Here is a 27,623-nt window from a genome sequence, read left to right on the forward strand (position 1 = left end):
AACAGTTGGCAATCTTTTATTTGCTTTACTTGCTACTCTGCGCTTCTTTATCCCTTAAAAATAGGGTTTATGTGATTCAGATTCCAGTTTCCTCAAAGCTACTCTTTGAGGTCATCTTTGGATGTCCAGCCATACTTCCCTAGCTTGGTCTGCCCCTGACAAGGAGCCAACGGGTACTGCAACAGCATGGTGATGAAATAGGGGAAAACTGCAGGGAACCAAACGCTGTTGGCTCAACTTGCTTCCTCTTGGTCACTTCTGTTACACTTTCCAGATAAAAAACAGACCACGCCATTGTCATATCCATATCACATATACAATCTAACTGAAATTAATGTGAGACAACAGAAAAATGTCCATGTTCAGAGACCATTGATACTTTGGGATTCCGGTATGGAGAAAAGATTTAGCATTTCCATCTCCAGTGGGTGCAGGGTGCCTCCCGTGATGACCAAAGAATGCAATGGTTCTCCCAAGTCCACTGTGCACATTTGCTGTAAAGTGCCTGCTGCAATTTTCTGGTCTTCAGCGCCAACTCTGGCTAAGCCAACACAGAGTGTCTCCTCAGTGATCGCTGTTTAAAATGGGGGGCAGGGCAGGGAGAGACAGAGATGCTGCAGATCAATTGGGCAATGCTTCACCTTGTTCAATACTCAAAAATATTTGTACTACAAGTCCATTGAAAAATGCCCTAAACACCCGAAACCTCTCTAGTCACGCACCACAGAACTCCAAAGGTTTACACAATCTTATGTTTTAACAACTTGAAAAACAAATAGCTGTATTTATACTACACATAATGATAGCACATTTGTCTTAAAACAGGCTCTGAGTGAGCATCTTTATGATTCACATATTTTATAAAGACGCATAAAGATTTCTTTTTATTTCTATTTCTTTGTGTATTGGTGTGTGTGCATGTGTGTATGTATGTGCACGTAGGTATTCGTGGAGGCAGAAGAGAGTGTTGGATTCCCTGAAGCTGAAACTACATGTGATTATGAGTCGCTGAAGGTGGGTGCTGGGAACCCAATTTGGATCCTCTTTGTCTTAATTAGGGTTTCTATTGCTGTGAAGAGACACCATGACTACAGCAACCCTTATAAAGGAAAACATTTAATTGGAGTAGCTCGCTTAAAGTTCAGAGGTTTAGTCCATTATCATCATGACAGGACAAGGTGGCATACAGGCAAGCATGGTGCTGGAAAAATAAATGAGAGTCCTACATCCTGCAGGTAATAGGAAGTGGTCTGAGATACTGGGCAATATCTTGAGCATATGAGAACTCAAAGCCCACTTCCAGTGACACACTTCCTCAACAAAGCCATGCATCCTAATAGTTCCACTCCCTTTGGTGGCCATTTTCTTTCAAACCACCATATCCCTTAAGAACAGGAACTGCTCCTAAGGAGCGAATCATCCTCCTGCCCCAACACATAAATTCTTGATATACATTTATACTGACCAAGTCACTGGAAAAATTAGGGGACTGAGAAAAATTCACAGATGAGAATTTCTCCTCGGTCATCTAATTAGTAACAGAACAAACTAGTTTTTTTTTTTAATTTTAAAAAGTGTTTTATCTCTTAAGTGGTAGTTGTGTGAGGTAATACATGAGTACAAGAGTACGTAATAAACTCTAAAGTCCACAACAAATAATAGCCATTCCTGGATACTTAGGCTTTTAATTTCAGAGTCAAGGAATCAAGATCCACAGTTCTCTTTTCATAATCATGCACTTAGTGTACAGCTGATGACCTGACTTCTTACTGCTTTATCCTGTAGTTGAGAAAGTTTCTTCCCTGAAAAGTGACTTAAAAAGAAATGGACAAGGATTTATACAAGGCAAAGAGGGCATGTGAGGAACTCAGTGCCACTAGAAGGGGTAACCGTGCAGTGATTGGGTCAGCAGGATAGCTCAGGAGGGAAAGGCACTTGCCACCGTGCCTTGATGGCCCGAGTCTGAGTCCTGGGAGCCATGAGGTGGGAGGAGGAGCGGCTCCTGGAAGCTTTCCTCCAAACTCCATACAGACATACGGCAAGTGTGCACACACATAAAGAATAAGTACATGATTGTAACAAAAATTTAAAAATATAAATTATCACTCAAAAATGCCTTAATGCATGTTTTACTAAAGGTCAGGAAAAAAACAGTGCCTATAACAGAATATGACAGGTATATTTAAAAAGTTCTCAGCAAACATTTATTGACTACACTTTACTGTATAGCACACACTCTTGTCTACCTATTAGGAGTGTAAGATAAAAACACTTGTCCTTAACCTAAAGAAAACTATTCTATATTTCAGTGTTCAGGAGATGAAGCAGAATAAATGTATTTTTGTAAAGTAGATCTTATTGATAAGAACCTGTATGGTAGCACTCTATTTTATCATTTATATATTATCAGGTCAACATAAAATCTGATTATAAGTAAAATAATATATTAATATATATATACATATTATACATAAAGTCTGTTTTGTTTTGTTTGTTTGTTTAAGACAGGGTTTTTCTGTGCAGTTGTGGCTATTCTAGAGCTAGCTATGTAGACCAGGCTAGCCTTGAACTCACAGAGGTATGCCTAAAGTCATGTGCCACCACCACCTGGCTAAAAGTCTTCATTTTTAAAAATTTAAGTTATGACAATTTTCCTGTAAAGAACTCAATTATTTTTCTTTTAATATAACTTGAATCCTGTGGGGTTTAAAATTAGAAAAAAAACGAGACCTACATAACACGGCAAAAACACTGACCCTGCTGTGTGGTGTGGGTGTGTCAGACATGTAGTGACATATCTATCTGTAGAGAAACAACCCAAGAGGCTCCAAAGTACCTGGTTCTTCCCCGCGTGCTCTCTGATTGTGAACAATTTCTAGAAGCTGCTGGGCTGCCTGGTTCACACTCATGTATCGAGGAGGTTCATAGATCTTTCTTCCCCTGTAAGCATAAAACTAGACATCATTGTTCCTTCCCGTGAAATCCATCCACAGTTCCTCCCCAGACACACTCGAGCACCACAGCCCACAGTCTCATGTTTTCACACGGTACCCACTTCTGGATAAACCACGGTTTGTAAACAAGGGTGCAGTGCCTGAGTTTCTCAAGCTTTCTTTCTATTGTCCTCAGTGACACTGAAATGACAGCAAGACTGACATTCCGATAAAGACACATGTCTAACTAAATCAAAGCGATGCCTTAGCAGATGTAATTCCAACTGTGTCACTGTGGTCCACACTTGCTTTTATTTTCATGGTGCTGGAGACTGAACCTAGGGCCTAATGCACACTAGCCATTTTTTATTAATACGTTTCTATATCTTTTTTACTTCTTCCTCTAAGAAAACTGTCAAGGTCTGAAAATCTTTGACAGTAACATGTTTATTTCTGCATGCCTCGATAGTCTGGCGAGGTTACCCAATGATCATCACAAAAGACGAGCTTCTGAAACTAGCAGTCTGCACCGATCCCTTACTCATCTACAGTTTCTCCAGTCAATGCTGTCCAGCAGAAGCACAGCACAGTGCAGACATTACAGTAACAAGTTACAGAGACAAAATTAGTTTCAATAGCATGTAAATATATTCAACCCAATATCCCCATAATATTATATTTGAATACGTTTAAAAATTGTTTTTATACCAAGTCTTTGAAATCTGATAAGCATTTTCAGCACATTTGTTAAGCCTTAATTAGAAATATTTAATATGAATATAAAATGTATGGTCATAAAAATAGATTTATAACGATAAGTTGAAGTGAGGACATAACTAAAATACATTGTAAACATGTATGAAATTTCCAACAAATAAAAATATATTTAAAAAACAGATTTACATATTAAAGTCGTCTCAAACAACCTAAAGGTTTTATAATTGTTAGTTTAATGTTCAGTTCTTCATCTTCGTTAGCCACATTTTGAGTGCTTATTACCATGCGTGGTAGGAACTGCTGTATGGAACATACAGAAGAAGCCACACCTCCTGCCCCCCACCCAATGTCACACATGGGAGAAGCAATCCCACCCTCCGTCCCCATAAAAGGGAGAAACAACACCCCTCTACCCTCCACCCCATCCTCACACACGGGAGATGTGACAGCCCCCACCCCTCCATTCCTATCATCACACACAGGAGAGAGACAACCCCTCTGCCCCTATCCCTATCCTAACACATGAGAGAAGTGATCCCCCCTGATCCCACACACACACAGGGTGGAAGTGACTCCATAGCAGCAGCAGCCTGAGGCTGATGTCAGATGTACGCCCAAGGTTCTGAACTCCCAAAACATTCATTCACTCCACCCATATTTCGGAGTGACCTTTAACGCCCACTGCTGCTCTCAGGGTTGGATCTATGAATTCTGCTTCTACCTTCACTGAGCACCCTGCTCTATGTTCTGCAGGAGTCAAATATTTACTGCATCACTATGCTGAGAGCTCATCTTCCTCCATCCTCGACTCGGCTCACTGGAGCACCTATGGTCCTGGTCAGAGAACTGAAGCACGGACGCACCTGATGAGATTCTCCAGAGACTGCTCCTTCACTTTGATATCTGTAGGGAGCAGAGAACATCTCTTTTAACCTAGTTACCCAAGTCCTCCAGCTTCCACTAGGAACATGGACATTTTTGGAAATCTTCCCAGATGCCCCTAAATGCTGATCTGAGTTTGTGGTGTCTCTGCTCACACTTGCGTGTGACTATTTTCCTATCGGGGTTAGAGGAGCGGAAGCCTGTTGCTGTGAAAAGCAAACTGGAGTTTGGCCCTGACACTCCTCTGCAGGGATCTAGTTTCCTGCTGGAAAAGGTGATAAGGGAAAGTATTAGATGGTGTTGGCATGTGTACTACTTAGCTGATCAGAATCTTTTAATTTTTTTACCTGGAAATTGCACAGCCTCATCTGAAATGTCTGCTTGCACTCCAACCCTTACTTATTTTCAGGCATCATCCTATAAAAGCCTCAAAGGATAAAACTTAAGCTAAAAAAAAAAAAGAAGTCTCGCTGTTTAGTTTTTGTTGTTGATGTTGTTTTTTTGAGACAGGGTTTCTGTATGTATAGTACTTGCTGTCCTGGAACTCGCTCTGCAGACCCGGCTGGCCTTGAACTCACAGAAATTCACCCGCATCTGTCTCCCAAGTTAGTGCTGGGATTAAAGGCATGTGCAACGCTACCGCCTGAAAAGGATTCTTAGCATGTTTTGAAAAGAAGTGTTTGCTTTCTTACAGTGGTAAGACATCCAGTAATAATGAATTATTCGGAGCCCCGGGCTCCTCAGGGAGTGGCATACAATCTCTGCGCATGCTCGTGAAGCCTGACAGTGCACCATGGCAAAGACTGGGTCCTTCGCGTTGCACTGCCACTGGTGCTTAGCTGACCCGCTTGGGCATCCGTGAAAAGCAGACTGGCTCTGTGTCCTTACAGGACTTCACACAAGGGCCACAGCTGCTTCCTGTTTTACAGGCAAAATGAATGGTTCAGCCAAAGTTTGTTTTTATAAAATAAATATGGTACAACTGAAGAGCCTCTGACAGACTTCTACAGCTTTGTGAAGTGATAGAAAAGCTTCTCTTATTGACCAATTCTACAACGTTTACTTAGGAATTACAACAATGATTAATCTTACATCTGGTTTTCAATGTCTGTGTGGCACTCAATATTTAAGTATTTCTCAAATCTGAAATAATGATCATTATTTAATTAGCTCTACTTGTCTGGCACATACAAAAATGAATGTTATTGAAACTACGGCCTCCAATACAATTAGCAATAAAAGTCATATTTTACTTTAAAAAGTATCTTGAATACTTACGGTAACATTTCCTTTAATTCATTCACCTTGAACTTGTAAAATGTAGCCTGTCTACTGTAAACCTTGTAAAGCACAGATGTGTACTGACTATATAGACATGGCCTCCTATCACCTACTCCTACCCATCTGAAACTGTGTTTAAGCAGTAAGTTCCAATTATTTCATATAGCCTTTGCTTTCTACCCTAATGCTTTGTACTTAGGAATATCTATGTAACTAATGTTGTACACTAACTTCTTACTATAGCACATATATTAACCTTGTCTCTAAATAAATTATAAATTATCTGTAGTTTCCGACCATGCTTCTTTCTCCCTAGTCCCTAAAGGGGCTGGCCCATAGCAGGCATTCAACAACTACATATTAATTTAAATGATGAGATCTATACTTTGAGGATTTGAGAGCCTGACACCCTACACTCCACACATAAATAACAAAGTAAGATAAACAACAACTGTCTTAGTCATTGTTCTATTGCTTTGAAGAAACACCATGACCAACTCTTATAAAAGAAAGCATTTAATTGGGGCTTGCTTACAATGTTAGAGGCTTAGTCCACTATCCTTACTGTGGGGAGTATGGCAGTCAGGCAAGCTGACACAGTGCTAAAGAGATAACCAAAAGTTCTACATGCTGATCGATAGGCAAGAGGAAGAAGAGACATTGAGCCTAGCAGGGTCTATTGAAAGCTCAAAGCCCACTCCTCAGTGATACACTTCCTCCAGTAAGGACACAGCCACACCAACAAGGTCATACCTAGTCCTTCTAATCCTTTCAAAAGTTCCACTGCCTGGTAACAAAGCATTCAAAAGCATGAGCCCCATGGGGCCATTCTTATTCAACTGCCACCACAGCAAAAGCCAAAAATGATCGGCCTTTCGTTTGGGGGCTGGTGAAATGGCTAAGCAAATAAACATACTTAATGATTACTTGGATGACCTGAATTTGATGCATAGGACCTCATGGCGTAAAGAGAGAATTACCACAAGTTTTCCTCTAAAACCTGGTGAAAACATGTGAAAACAGAAGTGCTACAGCATGTATATGCATATATATATATATACACACACATACACATACAAAATATCTAAAATAAATCACTACAACTAGCTTGAGAAGTACTACTTACTCTAACCAGTCCCATGAGGCAGGGGGCTTATTCTTATTTGCTCTGAAGACAAAGGCTAAGAGTTATTTCTCAATAGTTTCTATCTGGTAAGCAGAGACACTGAAATTTTGTTTTCTGGTTCCAATTCTAGTGTCATTTCACGGTTAATTTAAAATGTCAGTTGTGCTCTGGTCATCAAGGGGAAAGTGAAAATTTGATCCCAGTATTCCTTTCCATACCATGTAAGACTAGAAGAGGCTCTTAGACATGGGACTTGTTAAATCTCGGGGGTCTACGCAGATCCCATGTCCGTCTGACACTCAGTGCTAGTACCTTGCTGCACAAAGCAGTCCTAGCCCTTGTTTCTGTGTTAAACGGGAAATAAAACTTGGGCAAGATAGTACAATGAAGGGAGCTGGAAATAATAGGTCATCTGTATTTTATTCTCTTAACAATTAAATGGTACTGGGAAACTACTCGATATTCAACATCATCTGCGAAAGAGATTTTAACAAAATAAGAGAAGCATCATTTTGTGATTTGGACAGAGAATATCCTAGGAGATGTAGAATGGTTGGTGACAATGATAAATGCTCACCACATCTGCTGAACTGCAGTGATGATGGACAAATTTGTAAATACAGAGTCTTGGGAAGGATCTGGAGGCTCTACGAGGGAACAGCAAGTCTCAGCAGGAACACAGGATCTGTGTGGTGTTTGGTGCTGAGAGTATGGGAAAGAGCTGTGTGCATACAGTAGCTAGCCTATGTCATTTTGCTTTGCTTTGTTTCTTTTCTCTACCTAGTTATTCGCAGAACCATTTTAATTCTATCACAAAATGAAAGCAAGAGAGGTCTGACAAGTCCACAGCATGAGAAAATGGGAGCTTCCTGATGCTTACCAAGTAAACACAGCGTGTGCATGCCGTTTTGTCTGTTCTTCTTCACTTTGTCAAAGAAGCTTTCTGGTCTCCAAGTGTCCGTCCAAAAAACAATAGAAACTGTTTCTCCAAACTTGTACAACTAGAAAAACAAAATGTTACTTAATGATAAAAGAAATGTAATTATTTCCTAGGACAAGAGCCCTGAAACAGTACTGAAGAGCAGGCCCAGGCTGAGAGAGGGAGGGCTCAGCAGCTAAGCGCTAGCACCACACTTGTAGGGACCCAAGGCTATGTAGCTCGTCATCACCTCTACCAGCTCCGGGGAGATCTGACCCCTCTGGCCTCCATGGGCACCTGACTCATGTGAACATTACCACTCCCATATAGATAATTAGAAACTTAAAAAAAAATCAACCTTAAAAAAAACACACACAGAAATAAAAATAGCTCTCAGCACTCACAAGAGGTGTCAAAAGTGTAGTATTCTGCTTCACTGATGAGACAACCAAGCCTTAGGAAGATCAGCTGACTTGCCTAAGGTCACACAGCTAAAAATAAGTAAATACACAAACTTAGGTCTGAGGGAATGAATGTCCTTATTCACTGTCTTAGCTCAACAAAATCCACAAATCGCATACTCACACGTGCTGCTGATCACAGCATACACTCTCCCAGTTTAACAAGCGTATCTCTGTCTGTCATGTCCAACTTCAACAATGAGTTCCCCCAAATCTCGGTCTCCCCCAGGGAGTCCACCTCAGCTCCCTATCACTACAACTAAGAGTTTCTGGACTGGACTAGCTATACCTGTCCACTGCAGCCTGGTCCTAGAGCTTGTGTGGAGAACAGGTGAGAACTGGAGGCTGGCTCTGTAACCTGCTGGCTGTGCAGGAAAACTACCAACACCATCGAAACACACACAAAGCTAAGGTCATAGAATGATTTAATTCAATTTAAAAAGTTTGATACAACTTGCAAGAAACCAGGAATGTACAGACACTGGAAAGCAAAGCCACGTCTAGTAACCTGTCACAGATGAGAAAGTCATTTTACTTTCCCAAGCCTTGTGCTCTTCTGTGAAAAATGAGGAGGCAGCCTCAAGTGGGCACTGGAGATGCTATTTCCTGCAGTGAAGCTTCCTTCTCACTTCCGTTACAGAAGCTGTGGCAAGAGGTGCCAGGAGGCAGACAGGAAGGAAGCAAGAAAAGGTGGGGTTCTCAGGGCATCCCTCCCTTCTTCTCTAGAGTGGCTAATACTTCTCAGGCTCTGTATACCGAAGTCTTTTAAAACCCTTAACAGTCACCATAGCACCTCTCAGTCCTAAAAGGATGCCTCATCATGTCCCTAATATGCTACAGATGCCAATTTACCTATCAAGGAGCTTTATTCTCAAAATCCATTTGAGAGTTATCCGAACAAAGCATCCTCGGAGAGAAGCCAGGCTGCTCTGTAGCAGCCGTGTTCACAAGACCGTGTACAAAGACCCTGTTGCTCCAAATAGTCAGTCATGCATCTTCCTGCCCTGCATAATAAGATCTCTCTCTGAAAAATACACTTTGAATTCTAAGATAGGATTCTAACTTCATGGGAGAGGTCTTAACTATGCAGAGGAGTTGTTATAGCTGCTGGCCTATGAGAAGCAAATTCATTCAACAAATAGTGAATACAGATCACCTACTCTGTGCCAGCCAATACTCTGGGCACATTTTAAAAATGATAAGCAAATAGATGTCTGGTCATCATGAAAAAGCTGAGATTTGACAGAGCTGACAAAGGCTCTGGACACACGACAGTGGTTCTGGTTCGCTGCCTGGTCATCGACAAGGCAGATAACCTCTGACTTAGACAAGAACGTCAGCATGGTAAGTGCAATGAGCACAGTTCTAGGACTGAAGAGCCAAGGGCCTACTGAGTGCCTAGTCATGCCTTATATACTGCCAGGGCTCAGTAAATGACTTATGGTGTACATGATGATTATATAAACATGATGATTATATAAACTGCTGTGTCCTGACAGGATCCAGCTGCTTCCTTTATTGGCTATGTACAAAAAGTACCAAATATGTAAAACTACTCTTAGTAAGTTACATTTACAATGGACAAGTTCAACTATACATTTTAAATGGAGTTTGTCACCTCTCATCAAACCTGAAACATGTATTATTTCATTAAAACCTTCATAGAAAACTGTATTTCCATTTCTGTATAAATATTTAAGAGGCACTGATATTTTAAGAAATATGGGAACAAAATCATGGAAGCAAGGAATTCTTCATTCAAAGACAGAATGATGAGTCCTTGAAAAGGGACTTGAGATGCTAGTCACATCTAACGTAAGCGAGTGTTCTCTGTGAAGGACTGAAGTGCCACCCAATGGGGACACTGGAGGAACCTCACAGGCACGGCCTCCTAGGGCCCTGGTTTATAACTGCAGTCACTCCTGTGGCAAGGGTGCGAACTTCGTCATTGAGCGCTACAACACTACGCAAACACTCTCACCACTGAGATGTCAGGGCCTAAAGAACACAGGGGACCAGCACTCTGCATGTCACAACAAAGGACTTGCCATTATCAGTAAACTGTAAAAGAGCTGGAGCGAATCTCAGCGACAAGAACTGAGCTGCAGAAGCCTGGACACTGGGCTGTCTTAGACCTGTGTGCTACAACCATGCTTCTGAGAACATGAGAGGTTCAAATCTGACAAGGTTTCTGCTTCAAGGCTAAGTTTGAAAACTACAACATCAGCTATTTTCTCGGAAATCCTAGGGAAAATACAGATCTGCTCTGCTTTCAGCTGAGATAATCTAGACAAAAAGCAGCCCATCTGACTTGGTACTGGATCATGTACGGTTAAAGTAAAAAGAAAGGAAAACAAAAACCTCAACCGAAAGTCATCCACCCAATAATTGTGTAAGGTACTAACTACTGAGGCAGATGGAGAAGACATACAAGAAAGAGGCATAGTAGGCAGTAAACAGTCCTTGTCAACATGACATCTGGACCCCATCTTTTCTATTCTGAGAGTTCGGCCCTTTCCACAGTTAGAGAAAAAGCACCTAAAAGTGTCTTCTGAAAGACAGACTACGAGTTGGAACTTCAAGAGATAGAGAGAATAAAGGTGCAGGGGTGAGCACGGAAAGAGAGGGATGAACGGTGGTATAAAACAGTTCCCAGATAGAGCAAGTGTGCGTCTCTAATCCGTATCTCACCTTTCTGACATCTTACCAGGCACCTATTCCTATCGACTCCAGCTGCAGAACTCATAGAGAAACTAACTACTCAATTGTTCCCTGCTGCTTCTCTTTGAGCCCTTGACACCACTTGTCTGAATGACGACCGAGGTCTCCAAACTCACCTCACTGCCACCAACACATCCTTCCTTTCACAAGCGCAGGCATAAGGTGTTTACACTTATCCATTTACTTAGTGTTTATATATACACATGCACACACACACGGTATGGTATGAAAAAGACAACCTGTGGCAGTTGCTTCTCTCTTTTCACTATGTAGATTCTGGGCAGTGAACTTGGGGCATCTGGCTTGGTAGCAAGCACTTTTATCCCCGAAGTCATTTTGTCAGCCCAGTACAGGTACTCTGTAACACTCGACTCTATAATTAGGACTTAACACTTATTATCTTGCAATAAAAATATTTCCTGTGGTTTAGTGGCTTCTTAAAAAAATCTGATAAATAAAGAAAAAAATTCATATATATATATATATATATATTTATTTATATATAGCACTAAGACATCTATTAAGGCCCATATGTAGGTTAATTCTATGAACAACAGGAGAAAGCAGAGTCAGCATAAGTGCCAAAATATTCACCATGATATCCTCATAATCAAGAGTGACTAGTTTTCATATCTGTACAGAGTATTGCTCCTGGAGATGTTTTGTTGTTGCTTTTATTCTGAACGACATTGATATTACACTGATTCTTGCTGACACTAAGATTAAGAACATGGCTACACATGAGGCACGTATGTTGACTATAAAATGTCATGGAAGAACTACAAAACTACAAAATCTATGTTTCAGCTAGGTAGTGATGGCGCACGCCTTTAATCCCAGCACTCGGGGGCAGAGGCAGGAGGATCTCTGAATTTGAGGCCAGCCTGGTCTACAAAGTTCTAGGGCAGCCAAGGCTGTTACACAATGAAACCCTGTCTTGAGAAACCAAAAGCAAACAAACAAAAAAAAAGCCAAACAAATAAAAAAGCCTATGCTCTCATATATGATTGGGAATCCATTTGTGAACTAAATAAAAAAGAATTACATCTTAAAGTATATACCAAAGACAAAATCTGATTTAGAAGGCAGAAGATAAGCAGTTTAACTCAGGAAATACCTGTTGCGAATAGATTTTTACAATGCTGTGATAGACACAACCGAAGGTGTAAACCAAAGCACTAATAGTAAAAACGCAAACACAAATGTTCGGCATAGGAGAGGTATTTCTGAGTTGCCAGAGTAGAACGACACAGTGAAACCCACAATCTACTGCATGGGAAGAACAATGCATCTGTGCTCACAATAATGGGTAGAGCAGATGTGGTGGCACACCTGTAATGCCAGCTTGGGAAACTCAAGCAGAGAGATGGCGAGTTCAAAGTCAGCCTGGGCTATATAACCAGACCACTCAGAAAATCACAACAATGGCCAGTAAGACAGCGGAGAGGGTAGAGACACCTGCCTGCACACTTAATGACTCACTATCCAGAGATGCACATGCTGAAAGGGCAGAAGCCGCTGTCCAAGTTGTCCCATGACCTATGTGCTCTTATTGTGGCACACACCCCCCAACACATACACACTTAAAAAAATTAAGACATTGAAAGAAAATCAAAATAAACATTAGAGACAAGTAAAAATTAGAGAGAAAATTAAAATAAATAAAAATTGAAGTCAGAGTTAATGGGAAGGAAAGGGAAGTGTTTAATAACCACACTAATGAGGTGACCGAGATTAGGTAGGTCCTATGGTGACAGCCATGCAGGGCTCTGCTATCCTCATTACCCAGTTCAGTGGTCCTTGGCTGTGCTGTATTTTCATCAATTACTACACCTAATGTTCCGGAGGCTAACAGTAGGAACACTACTACACCCTCAACAGGGACTGTCAGAGGACTTGAAATGAAGAAAGGAAGCCAGCTGTGCAGTGATATTTTGTTTGTGTTTTAACAAAGAAAGCTTGTCTGAAGATCAGAGTGCAGAGCTAAGCCACCAGAAGCCAGGAAGTGGTGGCACTTTAGTCCCAGGAGTCGGGGACAGAAGAGGCAGAGGGGTCTCTGTTAGTTCATGGCCACCCTGGGTTATACAAGATTGAATCTGGCTAAAAGAGAAACAGAGCTCACACAAAGGTGATCCCAGCACTTGGGATCCCAGACCTTTAATCCCAGAACTAGGGAGGAGGAGACAGGAGCTCAGTGCAGTCTGAGGAGCAGTGTGGTCTAGGCAGTCAGTCTGAGGATGCATCTGAGGACAGGATCACCCTTTCGGTCTGAACACTGGTAGAGGTGAGAACTCTCTAGTGGATGGCCACTCTGCTTCTCTGATCTCTCAGCTTTCACCACCTAATATTTGACTCTGAATTTTTATTATTAACCAACTAGAATTCGTGCTACACAGTTATTAATTTTTGAAGGTAATATACATTTTTCTAGACTAGATGTATTATATAAACAAAAGAATACACAGTGATACTCAGGGTCACTTAAGCAACAGCCAGAGAAAGTGCAAGTATTTCAAATGATGAGAAAATTACACAATTATCCACGAGTTCCTTGGAGACAAGTTATGGCTGCATCCAAAGGCACTTACCAAGCAAGAATTAAGTAGATATACAGTATTTATTGAATGTATGAAGCATGTTTGTTTCAAAGAAGCCTAACTTGCAACCCTCTATTAGACTTTTATGTTTCAGCTGGAAATTTTCACTAAGGATGACACTTATGGTACAGAATTATATGACCCACCTCTATCAGAATGTTTATTAATGAGTTATATGTTTGGTCACATATGTAGATGCATGAAGAAGTTCTATAGCTACTTGCCATCAATAATTATGATTAACAGGAATCTGCTGTCTCTCAATAAACTACCAAATTAAAGAGACTACTGTTCTGAACTATCTCACAAGCTCTTTATATTTTTATTTTTTAAAATTTATTTATTTATTTATTTATTATGTATACAATATTCTGTCTGTGTGTATGCCTGCAGGCCAGAAGAGGGCACAGAACCCATTACAGATGGTTGTGAGCCACCATGTGGTTGCTGGGAATTGAACTCAGGACCTTTGGAAGAGCAGGCAATGCTCTTAACCTCTGAGCCATCTTTAGAGAACAGAACAGACAGGCCTCAGAGGGGTGACAAGCTGAGTGCAAAACACTGTGCCCACTCCTGGGTTAGGAATTGGTAGCCGCTATGCTTTGATGCAGAGATGACGGAGGTATGTTTTGCCCACTCAAAGCAGGCCCTCATTTCAACATCTTGATGCCTGTTTCTGAAATCGTGACAAAGCACTCCGAAAGGACAGGACACCATCCGAAAGTGAAGCCTACTTCCCTTTATAACTGAAGTAGAGAACATGAGGAGGGGCCTGCTAACAGTCTCCATCTGGCAGGTGTACTTCTGCTAACCAACACCTGCTCTTTCAGTCCTGATAAGCCAAAGGAAGATAATGAAGTACGCTCATTTTCTAAGCGTTTAACTTGCTGGTGTTGATGGTTCTGAAGGCATGACGCCACACCTACCGCTGCAGCAGCACTTGATTGCCTGTTAAAGTGTAAATTCTCGTGCAGCTCGATAGATGACTCTATAGTTAAGAGGGTAGACTGACTACTTTTCCAGAGGACTTGAGTTCAGTTCCCAGCATCCGACTGGGCAGTTCACAAGGGCCTGTAACTACAGTTTCAGAGGCTCTAACATCTTCTGGCTTATGTGGAACCCACATGAACACACACAATGAAGGGAGTATATGGGGTTGGAGCGAGGAAAAGAGGAGATAAATATAAAATATAATTATATTTTAACTTAAAAATAATAGATAGATAGACAAACAAACCATTAAGTAAATGTAAATTCTCAGACCCCATGCCAGATGTACTATTCTCAGAACGTTTGTAAAGCTCAGCAGTCACAAGCCCTGGAGGGTCTGATGGACACTGTCTCTGACAGTTACTTGTTCAAGCTACAGTATCTTCCACAAATGTAGTCCAAATAGTAAAGAAAAAAGTCCAAAAAGGAATGAAATTCAAGTAGAGATCTGCATTATACATAGTATGTAGGCATTTATTTACTAAGTGTGCCATGTATACATAGTTGACTCCCCCCCCATTTCTATGCTTCTAATTCAGTGAATTTCTCTAACCATTGAGTAAAAATATTTGGGGGTTTTGGGAGACTGTTTCAGTAATTAATATGGACTGCTTTTTCTTGTCTATCCCTGAACAATATAACACAGCTATTTACTTAGCACCTGCACTGCGTTCGATATTCTAAGCACTCTAGAGGTGGATTCAAGCATGAGAGTCTATGTGCAGGTCGTATGCAAGTACTATGCCATTTTATAGAGGCAACTGAGCAACTGTAGCTATAGCATCTTTGGGGTCATAGAATTAGTGCTCATGAAAAAGACAACTGTCATTTCTTAAGTGCGTTTTAGGTTTGAGAACTGTAAAAAAAAATCAATTCCTCTTTTCCCTGGACTGGGAATATTTTGGGTGGCACAGAGGTCTATCTCCACAGAAGCCACTGTGGAGTAGCGAGAAGAGAAGGCACACTCTGCAGTGCACAGACATTGTCATCTCATATACAGATTAGATAGTAAGGTGGGGACATGGTAACAGCTGTCCAACGAAAGTTTTAAAAACAATGTATTAGGCATAAATTCAATCTCATATACAGAACCTGTCAATTCTCATAGCAAATTCCTTCCCAAATGAACCTCTTCCACTTTAGATAGGGAGGAATCACCTCTTGAAACAATTCAGAAGATCAGAATGAGAGGGCAAGCAAATTTAGCTCTCAGTCTACACAAGAGATACAGTTGGAAGGTATTTGTCTTTTAATGCTTAAGAAAATAAAACAAAAACACTTCTGGGAAAACATGAGAAAGGGCTACTTCCTTCACAAGACATAAATTAAAACCAACAAATATCAATATATATTCCATTATTCCATAGTTTAGTGTTCATACATCTTTCTCTTTCTTATCACATTCTCTCTCTCTGTCTCTCTCTGTCTCTGTCTCTCTCTCTCTCTTTCTCTCTCTCTAGTAGCCATTAAATCTTTCAAGGTATCACTGCCCAAAAGGAAGATTTTGGTTTTGGTCTGTTCCTTATTCCATCTCCGTTACCAACTCAGGAACACTTTGAGGAGTCGTTTCTCTCCTTGCCACGTTTATTGAAGCACTAACATCTCAGGGTCCTGTGAGCAGCTCTCACCCTGCTCCAGTACAGAAGTGCTTTCTACTAGAAAGACAAACTGGCAAGAGCTGTTTTTAAAGCATCCATCCTAGACAAGAGGGACGCAAGCTCCTGAGCCAATGCAAATATGATAACTTTTGCACACGGCAAGTGTGCAAAGTGACCGTGTACACTTTTGTCTGGTTCTTCACAAGGAAATTAGAATTCATACTGAATGACCAGTATTTATCAATGAAACCAAGCTATTCTTCCTTTCTAAGTAACAAAGAGCTGGTTTTAACATAGCTTATTTTTTAAATGTTTATTTATTTATTTGAGGGAGGCATGCTATAGCACGCATGTGGAAGTCAGAGGGCAACTTGCAGGAGTCAGCTCTCCTCCTAAAGTGTGGGTCCCCAAGTTCAAACTCAGGCTGTGAAGCTTGGAGGCAAGCTCCTTTATTTATTAAGCTAGCTCATGGTACCAAATGTCTCTTTTTAAAACTATCTCTCCATAAGTGATGAATTTCAGCAAGATAGACCAGGGAAGGTCTAATTTCATGGATTCTAAAATACATGAACTTTTCCTATTAAAATACAGAGAGACACGAACTATGTCTTTAAGCAGTGTCTTAAAAAGCACTGCTGTCCACGCAGGGATCACAGCTGCCATGAACCACGCATGTGTCAACATCAGAACATTTATCATACTTGGACAGGGGTACCAACAGCTTAAGAGAAAATCTCAGAAACATCAATAGAGCACTCTTTCAAGCTCTCTGAGTCACACTTGCTGGAGTTAAAAGTAGCTAATTTTACACCCCAGCACTTGTAACATGGCCTTCCTCACTGGCTCTCAGCTCTGTATTCACTTAAGAAACACGTTCTCAGGGAAAGAGAAAGGGATGCTGTGTGGGAAACTCAGGCTCAGCTGCAGTGATGAAGTCACTGGAGGAATATAAAGACTGCTGGGGAACGCTGAATGTAATTTGCTCACTCTTTCCTTTTTTATGTATGGACAGGACCAATATAAGGTTAAAATCATTCTGGGACTAAATTTACTCGGCCTGTTGAAAGAAAGGGTTACAAGAAAGGAAAAATAATAAATAACTTAGAAGAAAACAGAACATAAAACTTAGGAAATATTTCAAGAGTACATTCTCAAAAATTAAGCTTTATAGCTCCTGTATGAAATAAGAGTAAAATCAGCCTGGCACTTGCAGGAAAACAGAACATTCTCCCACATTCCACCCGGCACTCCCCTGCAGCATTACCTGTAAGCCACAGCAGCCTACAGCATTCATTATGGACGCATTGTGGATAACCCGGTAAGGGATTCCCAACTTTGTGGCTCTCAGAATAAGATCGCTGTGTGTTGTAGCCCTGCAGTGAGAAAACAGGTTCAGTTAAGTGAATGGCATTAATCTTCTATCCTGGCTCATGAATTCAAGTCAAAGAGTCAACTGTTCTTCCTCAGATTCCACTAGGCACCTGCAGAGATCTTTTATTTGGGCTTCTTAGGGATGCAGTGTACGTCTACCCGCATCCCTCACAAGATGTTACTCCAGCCATAGCACTGACACCGACTGAAGAAAGGAGCGCTGTCCTGATATCCGCTAAAGATGTCTGGAGAATACAAACTCAGCAATTTGATTCTTCTCTCAGGACGTCTTTAGATAAGTTGTAATGATCAAAATGACTTAGCACCTCACTCATTTATCATTTCCCATGTTCCAAATATTCAAGAGTCTTCTCTACTCCCCATTTATTTCAAGATACTCAATTGTGACCAACCATAGTTTCTACTCCTATCTCAGCTTTCTCCTGTACCCAGTGACCGTCTTTACTCTAGCCCCTGCCCCAGCACCCTTCCCAGGCTCTGGTGACAATTAGCCTAATATTCATTTTTTAGATATTAATGCTTTAGTTTCTACATGTAAGTGAGACACTTTAAATGATGAATTTTTCCCTTTACAGTTCTGTGATACAACTAAACCAAATTCTTTACTGCTGCACTATTTGGATTTGTTTTTATATCTTAAAACTGAAGGTGAAACACAGGACATAGCCTGTTAGTCCTTCAATCTATTAAAATTCTGCCTGACAGAATTCCATTTGGAGTGTACATCTGTGCATAGTCTTCCTATTTATAGCTGTGTTCAGTCTGGTTACTTACTGTATGGAGTTAGTGCTGTGTGTGTGTGTGTGTCCCTGTGCACATTCTGACTGTTAACTTCCCTTTTGTGAAAAGTGTGATTATAACTAGGTAGGCCGGGGGAGAAGAGAATATATGTAAATATAAATTGAATACTATGACATGTAATCTCACATCAATTTAGAATGGCATTACTAAAGGTTCTTTTCATCTTGATAAAAACGCTAAGCCCTACTGGGGAAAGCAACATTAGCATGTTTGAGAAACTACTTACGAATAAGCAGAATCTGTCAACTGGTCAATGCATACCAAGTAGGAAGATCAAGGGCTTACACCCCATGAGGCAGCCCGCTACAGATTAAAACATGCCCACCAGGGAAGTCTGTTTTTAATCACACACATAAAATAAAACCCGTATGAAAAATTATCAGCAATTTGATTTAGAGTAAGTGTTTAAAAAAATAATAAGAATACAAGATGTGAAGAATGTTTTTAACACTATCTTGAACAGAATCTTTCTACCTAATATTTTAGTTCAAGGAAAAGTAAATTAGGTATTTGATGAGGGTGTTATTCTTAATTTAAATAGCTTTATGGGTGAGCTACTTATACTTAAATAGATGAAAAGAAAAACTGGTTTAAAAATGTATAATCATCACAAACTCATTTGAAATAATCAGATCAAGCAACACACACATAAGTTTACTATTTCCAAATGTAGGAACTGAGTTATCTAACCAGAAATAGTGAAGAAATTTTACCTTAACAGCGCACTTGTTATTTGGAGTTCTTTTAAAAACAATTTCAAAAGAAAAGATGCAAAATGGCTTAACTGATGGATTCATTCAAGAGGGGGAGGAGCAGGGGCTGGCAGTCTGGAAAATTACTGTCAAGGTGCACAGTGAAAATTATAATCTCAAGAGCTACTAGAAACACTGTAAGTTTAACATTCATTTGAAAGGTGCTTTATATGCTAGAAAATGTCTGTACCTAGCAGTAATCAGACAGCTGCAGTACTTGAACTTGAATCTAACACATGGTTGGAAATGATCAGGCACTGAGATAGGGCAAATTAATTATCATTAGAGTTTCAAAGAAAAAAAAAACAGTGAAATAGTCCCAAAAAAATCTATAATTAGCAACTGGGTATCACCTGGAAGGTGAAGGCAGAAGGGCTAGGAGTTCAAGACTAGTTTAGGACACTGAGATTTCAATGCTAGCCTACATTACAGGAGACTGTCTCAGTCCAAACCAAAATCGCACAAGCAAAGCCCAGATAACTGAGCAAATACACAGGGTAATACTGCAACAACATGCGAGAAATTCACTGCTGCACGACTTAGTGCTAGGAGAGTGTCACAAAAGTAGCCAGGGCAAAAGCGGAGACTAAAGGATAAAGACACAAAGCCAGTTTCTCTGCACATCTGCTTTCTTTCCATGGAGCTACCCACCTCCTCCCCACCACCCGCCTACAGTCTCTTCTGCAGAGCCCTGTCCACATCCAGTTCAGCACTCACGAATACCACCACCTACATAAACATTCTTCTGCTCGCTCACCTGAAAGTCTTTGCAGCTTCTGTAATGACATCCTTCTGTTTACCCCTCTCCTCTGGCTATGTGGAATGCTCACCTTTCCGAGAGCTTTATCTGTTCCTAGACTGTCTCCTCTTTTGTCTCTCTTCTGTGGTGACCCTATCCATTCCTCCCTCTGGCTTTAAATACCACCCACATACCTATGACTTCAGACCAGAACAACCAGGTCTCCCGCTTCTAGAACCAGTCCTCAAGTCAGAGTTCCTTCCTTCTTTTCCGTGTCTACCACATGCATCCTGTATCTTCCTTCTAAGCACGTTCTATACCATTCTTCTCTTTTCTTCCATCAGGAACACTCGTCTCTTTGAGTCTACTCACCCCAAGCGAGCCAAATGGCTTTTACTACTGGAAAGAATTGTGATTTTCTTGCTTTAAAATCCTCCAAAGGTTTGCCCCTGTATTTCAAATAGGATCCCTCCAAAGTCTTAAAGATGGATGACTCCTGTCTCCCTCTATACACCTCCTTATACCTTCTCCCTAACGTGCTCCAGCCACTATGGCCTCGGGTGCCTTAATCAGTCTTTCTGTCTCCTCTGCTTGGAATGAGCTGCCTCAGGAGCTCATTTCAGTCACTTGCTTCAGTACAACCTTCAAAACCAGGCTCTTCCAGATGCCTCTGCATAAGTAAGCCTCCCTCCTCTACTCTCTTCACTTTACAGACTTCCCCAAAACTACACTTTTTTCTTTTTCTGTGATTACTGTTGGTAACTCCCATCAAGCTTTTAAGTCCATATCTAGCCAACTCATTAAGTAGGAGTTCCTATCCCAACAGACGGATGAAAGGTATCTGGGTGACTAGGTAACTCTTTCCTTGCTGAACTGAGGCAAGCTATCACAAAGTTCTTCAATTAATATTTAATTAGCGGCAATTATGTGCCAAGCATTATGAATGAAATTAGAGAACTAGACACGTGAAGGATACTGTGTATAGCCACAGGAAAGTAGAGACACACAGTTATTTAAGTGTTGTGAGGAACTGTGTGAAAACTAGCACAGTGAGGGTCCAGATAGAAAGTGTGCTCGAAAAGACTCATCCATCTACTGTGCCTTCTTCCCCATCCATCTACTGTGCCTTCTTCCCCAGCCGGTGCTACCTGGGAGGTTCCGAACACTGCAGGAGGGAGGACCTACCTGAAGGCAGATCGCTGGGAGTGGTCCTTGGGGACATCTTGTCTCTGACCCTTTCTTGTGTCTGTCACTTTCTCCCTTAGCTTCCTGTCTGGTACGGGATGAAAAAGCTCCTCTATTACATGCTACCTCTGCCATGATGGTAGTATAGGGGGCCAAACAACCCCAGTTTGAAATCCCTAAAATCAGTAACCACAGTAAATCTTTCTTCTCGTAAGTTGTTCTCTTGGGAAATCAATCACAGTCCCATAAACTAACTGATACAGCAATCACAAATGCATAAGCTAACAGGTACACCAATAAACTAACTCCATAAACTAACTGAACAGCCATCAACAATAACCCCATCGTCAAATGGAGCTACAAATCCAGGCTGGAGTGACAAAGAACTACAGGAGAGAGAGGTGTGAGGTAACAGATGCAGAGACCTCTGACAGATACAGGAGCAGGAAGCCTGAACTAAGGTGTCAAAGTGGAAAACAATGATGGAATGGCTTGGCTGGCATATCTGCGGTCCTACTACAAAGGCAGGACACAGACGTGAAGAGCAGGCTGGCAGGTTTTAAATATTTAGCTAATAATGGGCTTCTAAAGTTCTCAGCTGAGGTCTTTAAATTATTATGTTTTTTCCATACAAACTTGACTATAACATGAGTCATGAGTTAAAACCCTGTATGGAGACCACGCAAAGGGTACAGAATACATTAACCTGGTTAAAATAATGACATTAAAAGTAAATTTTAAAAAAAGACAGGATATGAAAAAAACTGGACAATAAATAACCAATTGTATGTAGTGTTTCTCAAAGTATGGTGAAAACTTGATTTGTTTACTTTTTAAAAGGCTATATTAGTTTCTAATGGTTGGTCTCAATTTCTCTACTTATTTCATCTGGACTCGCAGAACTCTGTGGACTTGTAGCAGTCTACAAGCCTCACTGTGAGCAGCAATTCTACTGTACAGTGAACGGGCACTGCCAGTGACTAAGACTGCTTCTCAGGTGACTGAAAACACTGCAGTGACAGCACGGCAGGTCTGGGAGGGCATCCCGACAGAAGACACGTATTTTAGACAGGAGTGTGTGTGAGTGAGAAAATTCCATTTAAAAGACATTTGCGGGGACGATTTTTTTATTTTCCTCATTTCATTTCATTTTACTATCCTATCGCAAAGAAGAAAAATAAAGGTACCATGAAATTTGAGGAAACCTTAATTTTACAGAAAACAATGTCAGGCAGGGGCTAAAACAATTTAAATATTTTATAGTGTGTGATTACCTGATATAATTTGCAATCAAATATAATAACGATACAGACTCTCTGGCCCTGTAGACTACATAAATTATTTTCTTTATGACAGTCGCATATACATGTAGCTCCATTGTTTTGAGAAATATCCTTGATGGTGGACCCAGAGTGATTTAATTGTCCTTATGGTCCTCAAATCTGTGACATAAATCTTGGGTCACCAGCTGTAGACAAAGAACTCTTGTGTTTGGCTTGACACTAGAGATTGATGATGCTTGACTAGACAAGTAGAAACCCATCTTCCTGGTAATGAGGAAGAGCACTGCTCCCAATGGGGATGAGACATTGAAATCAGAGGCTTGATAAATGATAAATCCAAGGCAAGTAAGTGACAGTATTATTGCCAAATATTAGATTATTAAAGGGGGGGACTTAGAACAAAAGAAGTCAAAGATGCTTGCAATTACCAAAGCAAATGACAGACCTGACTTTTGATAGCATAGTGCCTTATTTAATAATGACACACTAGTTAACGGTATTTGATACCTTGTATAACCTTGCACAAAAACAAAACCATCAAAGAAATAAATGTTAGTGTTGACACTTGTTAAGGTAATAATTCTTAGGATGACATCTTTATCAAGTAAATTTTCTTCATTAATTTTCAAACAAAAAAAATTAAATACAAAATTTTAGTTAGAAGTCAGGTAAACTTATCAAACCCTAACTTGGACGGTTTTAAATAGAATAAGCAGAGCTGGTAAATAAATAACTCAGTGTCTATTCTGACTTACCCAAACGGATCACCCACCACAAGGAATGCAACGTCGCTGACATCAGCATCCTTCAAAATATTATCTGCTTCTTGTTCCACTTCTTCTCTGTCAGCAAGAATCAATTTTCTTCCATAAAACTCTTCCTAGAAATTTAAGTAGGATATCAAGATATCAAAATGAGAGACAGCAGGTGAGTCTTCAACGCAGACATCGAAGAACAACCTTTGTCTAGAACTAGGTGCTAACCTTGGCAACCATCCAAACACAGATCATTCGGTACACCTCATCAGTGAGCCAGAACTCCATATCATGAAGCAATTAAACTCTGTCTTTGGGGCTATCACCAGATCCCTAGAGAAGGTAGACCTCTTAACATCTGAGGCCTCTAAATGTGTGTCTAATAGACCAGGCAGGACACCAAAGGATGAACAGAGACTATGTATTCATGAGCCCTATTCCTGAAACATGAAAATATGGAATACATTAACAATAATGACACGTGGTAGTGCAGATGTTTCACCCAACCTCTACAGGAGCGTTTTTGGTGTGCTGGCTAAAATAAAAGGCCACGTCTATAGGAAATGACAGAAAATTATGATTTCGCTATTTAGCAAAAAAAAAAGAAAAAAAAATGAACAGACCTACATAATTACAGGACAAGAAATGAATTTAAATACATAGGACGTTTCCATCCAAGCTGCTTTGTCAATTTATCTTCTGAAGTTCAATTCTAGAGAGCAAATCCAGAAGAGTGAGCCAGTGAACTAGTAGTCACGTGATACTGGTTAATGCGAGATCATGAATCGTAGAACTGAGTTTCTATGCAATTCAAAAATAGAAAAGCATGAATAAAAAATAAATTTATTCCTTCATATTAAGAAGTCTGAGTTATTAAAAGTTATAGAGACTGCTACAATGGGAGCAGTGGCACCCAATATTTGTCATTCAAGGAAGTAGACGGACAAACAAATAAGCATCCAAAACCAAATGCTACAATTCCAAATGAGGTAATTATTTCCTAATACTTATATAAAATCTGTTACTCAAACGGAAAACCTCACCCTAGAGAGACATTTCAATAACACTGCTTACACAGATTTTAAAAAATGAATCCTTTATTTTTACTTTTACTGTGTATCTTTTTCTTAATCATTAATCTTTACGGTTTACTTTGATTTTAGAAACCAGAAAACTTACAGTCACAGGACAATTATACCTACATCTCTAAGAGAACACATATGATAACTAGATACCATGGCAAAAAATGGTCTTTCCTGAACTAACGTTTCCCCCAAACAACAATGCCACATGCCACCAGTGTCATGCTAACAGTTATCTATCTCCTACATGTGGAGGTCACAGGGCAACTGGAAGGAACTGGCTCTCTTCTTTTACCATGTGGGTTCCAGGGACAGATTTATATTACAGGTTTCCAGAATCCTCGTTTAGATAAAACCACTTCAGTTATTTCTAGACATATTATATTTTCTTCCTTCCACTACTTTTATATTCCTACTTAAGCCTTTCATTAAGTTTTCTTAAGTATAATGCAGACAGAAGCATGAACCACTTGTAACAAAACTACGCTGTTTATACATCTTTATATAATACACAGATGCATTCAACCAATAAGCACATAAGATTTAATGTATCAAAAGAAATTACCTGGGAAGCTTAAGTTGTATGTAACAAAACTTAACACTCTTTTCCAGATTTGCTGTCTCTCTATTTCTTTTGGAGAGTATATTAATACAACTACCATTTGGCCATATGAATACAACAGTGATTAATGGAAGAATAGGCAAATTTGGAATTTCTTTAGCAACAACTGTTTATGTGCCTTTTATAAAACCTTGACTGGCTCTTTACTACTAAATAGAAAGAATGTGTTCATTACAGAAAATGAAATTATCTATTTTTTTCACTGTGATATAATTATTTAGACGTTGGAACAGGACTTTATATTATATAGGTATAAGTCAACAATTTCTAAAAATCAGTTTGTTTTAATAAGAAAAAATAGAAATGAAGGGGGGTAAAAGAAAGACAAGAATGTGATTGAGGAGAAAAGGCTCTACATTACTGGAATTATAAGGTATGAACTTATAAATGACAGACTTAAGGTAGATGGTATCCTGGGGCAAGCTGCTCACGGAAGAATAGGAATTAAGAACCTGGAGGAGTTCATGAAGAGACGACTAAGGAACTTTGTAATAGGACAGCATCTAGGCCAAGCTATTATGCTGAATGTGGCTTCTCTGTTAGTGATTCCTGAAGCCATCCTTGTGTAGTTAGTATCCACTGCTAAGACTGCAGAAAGACAGTACGCAAGCCTGGAGCAGCAGTTCTCAACCCAGAGCTGTCTCCAGTCTGTTTCTTGCCTATGTCACTAGCTGTATGACACTGGACAGGTTGTGGAACAGCTGTGTGCCTATGAAATGCGAACAGTGAGTACAGAGCACTGGGACTGTAGCTCTGTGGTGGAGTCTGTGGAGCATGAGAGAGACCCTGTGTTCAATTCTTGGATTGTGAAGAAAATAAAAACCAGAGCAAAACAAATGCCCTATAATCATTAACACTCATTACTATGCAATAACAGGTATTCTAGCACCTTAAAACATACACAAAACTTACTTAGAAGTAGGTCAGACCAAAACCCTGATTGTCACTCTGTAATGACTACAAATATGTTTTGGGAGGACAATAAAAAATATCTTGAAAAATAATACTTTCCTAGAATTTATAATTTATTTACAATGCTTTTTGACAAACACCTTAATAAAACACTACATAACCTTCCAATTGGTTATTTCTCTTTGACAAATGATGGCAGAAGCTTGGACATGTATTGACTAAAATGTCTGAAAACTTTCATGCTAGGCACTGTTCTAAGAGCCTAGGAGGCTGACTCTTCTGACCTCAGCTTATACAAGAAATTAAAAGTACAGGAACTGTCCAAGAACATGTCGCAAAGCACAAAATGTCCCAATTTTCCTCTGAGCTATTGTCCAAAACCTTATTCTATTAACCTGCCTATTCTTTTAGATGGTTGTAAACGCATTAGGGCCTTGGGTCAGTGATCAGAGACACAGTTCTGTCATCTTGAAGTAAGAGTCACAACCAGCAAGTGCGACCAGCAAGTTGAACATTAGACACTATTTTTGTTATAATGCATGGCAAATTCAACAGCCTTAATCAAGTCTTCAAGATTTCAAAGTAACGCTGCAACCTTCCAAATTCTCTGGGCTGTCTGAGAGGAAAGACCAGAAATTCTGTGGCTCGCACTTTGATTTGGAAGACTTGATAATTTAGAAAGCCCTTCCCCTCCTCCCACAACACACCCATAAGTCCTTTATCTCAATATATGTTCCACTTTGAGTTTGACAATCAACCAGACACTGACCTTTCTGCTCATATTTATTATTTACATATTTACCCTTAATGAGAGCCTGCTCAAGGTATACAATACACTAATAAATCCTCTGGATACTTAGTCTTGGGTTCACTCTTTATGCACATGTGGGAATGCCAGCCTTCCTGGGAGATTTTAAGTAAGATCTCTTTGGATATGTTGCAGACAGAGAGGCAATCACCGCCATTCCCAGTGGAAATACTTCAAAGGCGGAAGCTTTCAGATTGCTCGCTGACTGGATACCAACTCATTAAGGCTGCGTCAGCACCTCATTAGTCCTCAACTCCGAAAGGATTTCTTGGCTAGCTCATGAAATAACGGATTTTGATAACTATCCCCAAGAGTGTAAAATGATTCTTCTTTTTTTTACTTACTGGAGAAAGCCACAAACGTTAGAATTGTAAAGCAGGACAAACCACCGTTTCATTTCCCAAGTCGCTGTGTTAGTGTGTGAGTGCGTTTTCTGTTCTCTCCAGACCCAGGGTGTGTGTTTTAAAAGGGTCTAAAAAAATGCAGACGTTTAGACTCTGTGCAATCTAGTGTACGAGATTCAGATGCCGGCTAGTTTTCGTCCCCAGAGACCTGGGACTTTAATAACGTACCAGGGCGTCCTTCCCTACAGTCAGGACTGAGGTGTAGGCTTCCAGATAGACGCGGCTGCAGCGTCTCACAACTTCCAGGCCCTTGACAGTGATGTCTTTGGCATCTCCCAGGCCCAAGCCGATCAGGTAAAGCATTTTGAACTCCAGGGACGGGGCGACTGTAGGGCAAATGGAATAACAAAAACGTCAGCTAATACCGGGGACCTAAAGACTAGGGACGAAGATAAAACCAACGGTGCTCCGGGGCACCGCACCGCACGTGACGTCTGAGACCCTTACATCACGCATACACTTAGAAACGACTGGAATGACTGTTTTAAGTAAAGTTGAATCCAATTACCCGCTTCGCGACTTGTAGGTGCTTCGCTAACGCCCCTTAAAGTCTCACTGTCGCCTTTCTATAAACGCAGATTCAAAAGCATGTGTCCGGCAGTGACAGACCTTCCGGGTCCCACCTCCCGTGCCGTAAAGCGCAGGGCTTTTTACAGCACTTTA

The 27,623-nt window shown here is 40.4% G+C and overlaps 1 protein-coding gene across 1 annotated transcript; it reads right to left on the reverse strand.

Annotated features, from left to right (window-relative positions):
• Dph5 (diphthamide biosynthesis 5) lies at window positions 1-27,599 on the reverse strand. Its single transcript, XM_048456873.3, has 8 exons — window positions 27,469-27,599; window positions 27,129-27,286; window positions 23,133-23,257; window positions 17,490-17,598; window positions 7,820-7,940; window positions 4,514-4,553; window positions 2,837-2,940; window positions 1-574 (listed from the first exon to the last, which is right to left on the reverse strand). The coding sequence occupies exons 2-8, from the start codon at window positions 27,261-27,263 to the stop codon at window positions 363-365; spliced, it is 846 nt and encodes a 281-aa protein (XP_048312830.2). The 5' UTR covers window positions 27,264-27,286; window positions 27,469-27,599; the 3' UTR covers window positions 1-362.
• Between the last annotated feature and the right edge of the window lie 24 nt (window positions 27,600-27,623).

The sequence above is a fragment of the Myodes glareolus genome, chromosome 17 (assembly GCF_982192425.1).
Source record: "Myodes glareolus chromosome 17, mMyoGla1.1, whole genome shotgun sequence".
NCBI lineage: Eukaryota > Metazoa > Chordata > Mammalia > Rodentia > Cricetidae > Myodes > Myodes glareolus.

Coding starts and splice junctions, on each gene's coding strand:
- Dph5 (XM_048456873.3), bottom strand. CDS start 27,263: ATGCTTTACCTGATCGGCTTGGGCCTGGGAGATGCCAAAGACATCACT. Junction 4,554..7,819: donor GCACACGCTGTGTTTACTTG/GTAAGCATCAGG, acceptor TGCTCCCTACAG/ATATCAAAGTGAAGGAGCAG. Junction 575..2,836: donor AGCACGCGGGGAAGAACCAG/GTACTTTGGAGC, acceptor CATTTTAAACAG/CGATCACTGAGGAGACACTC.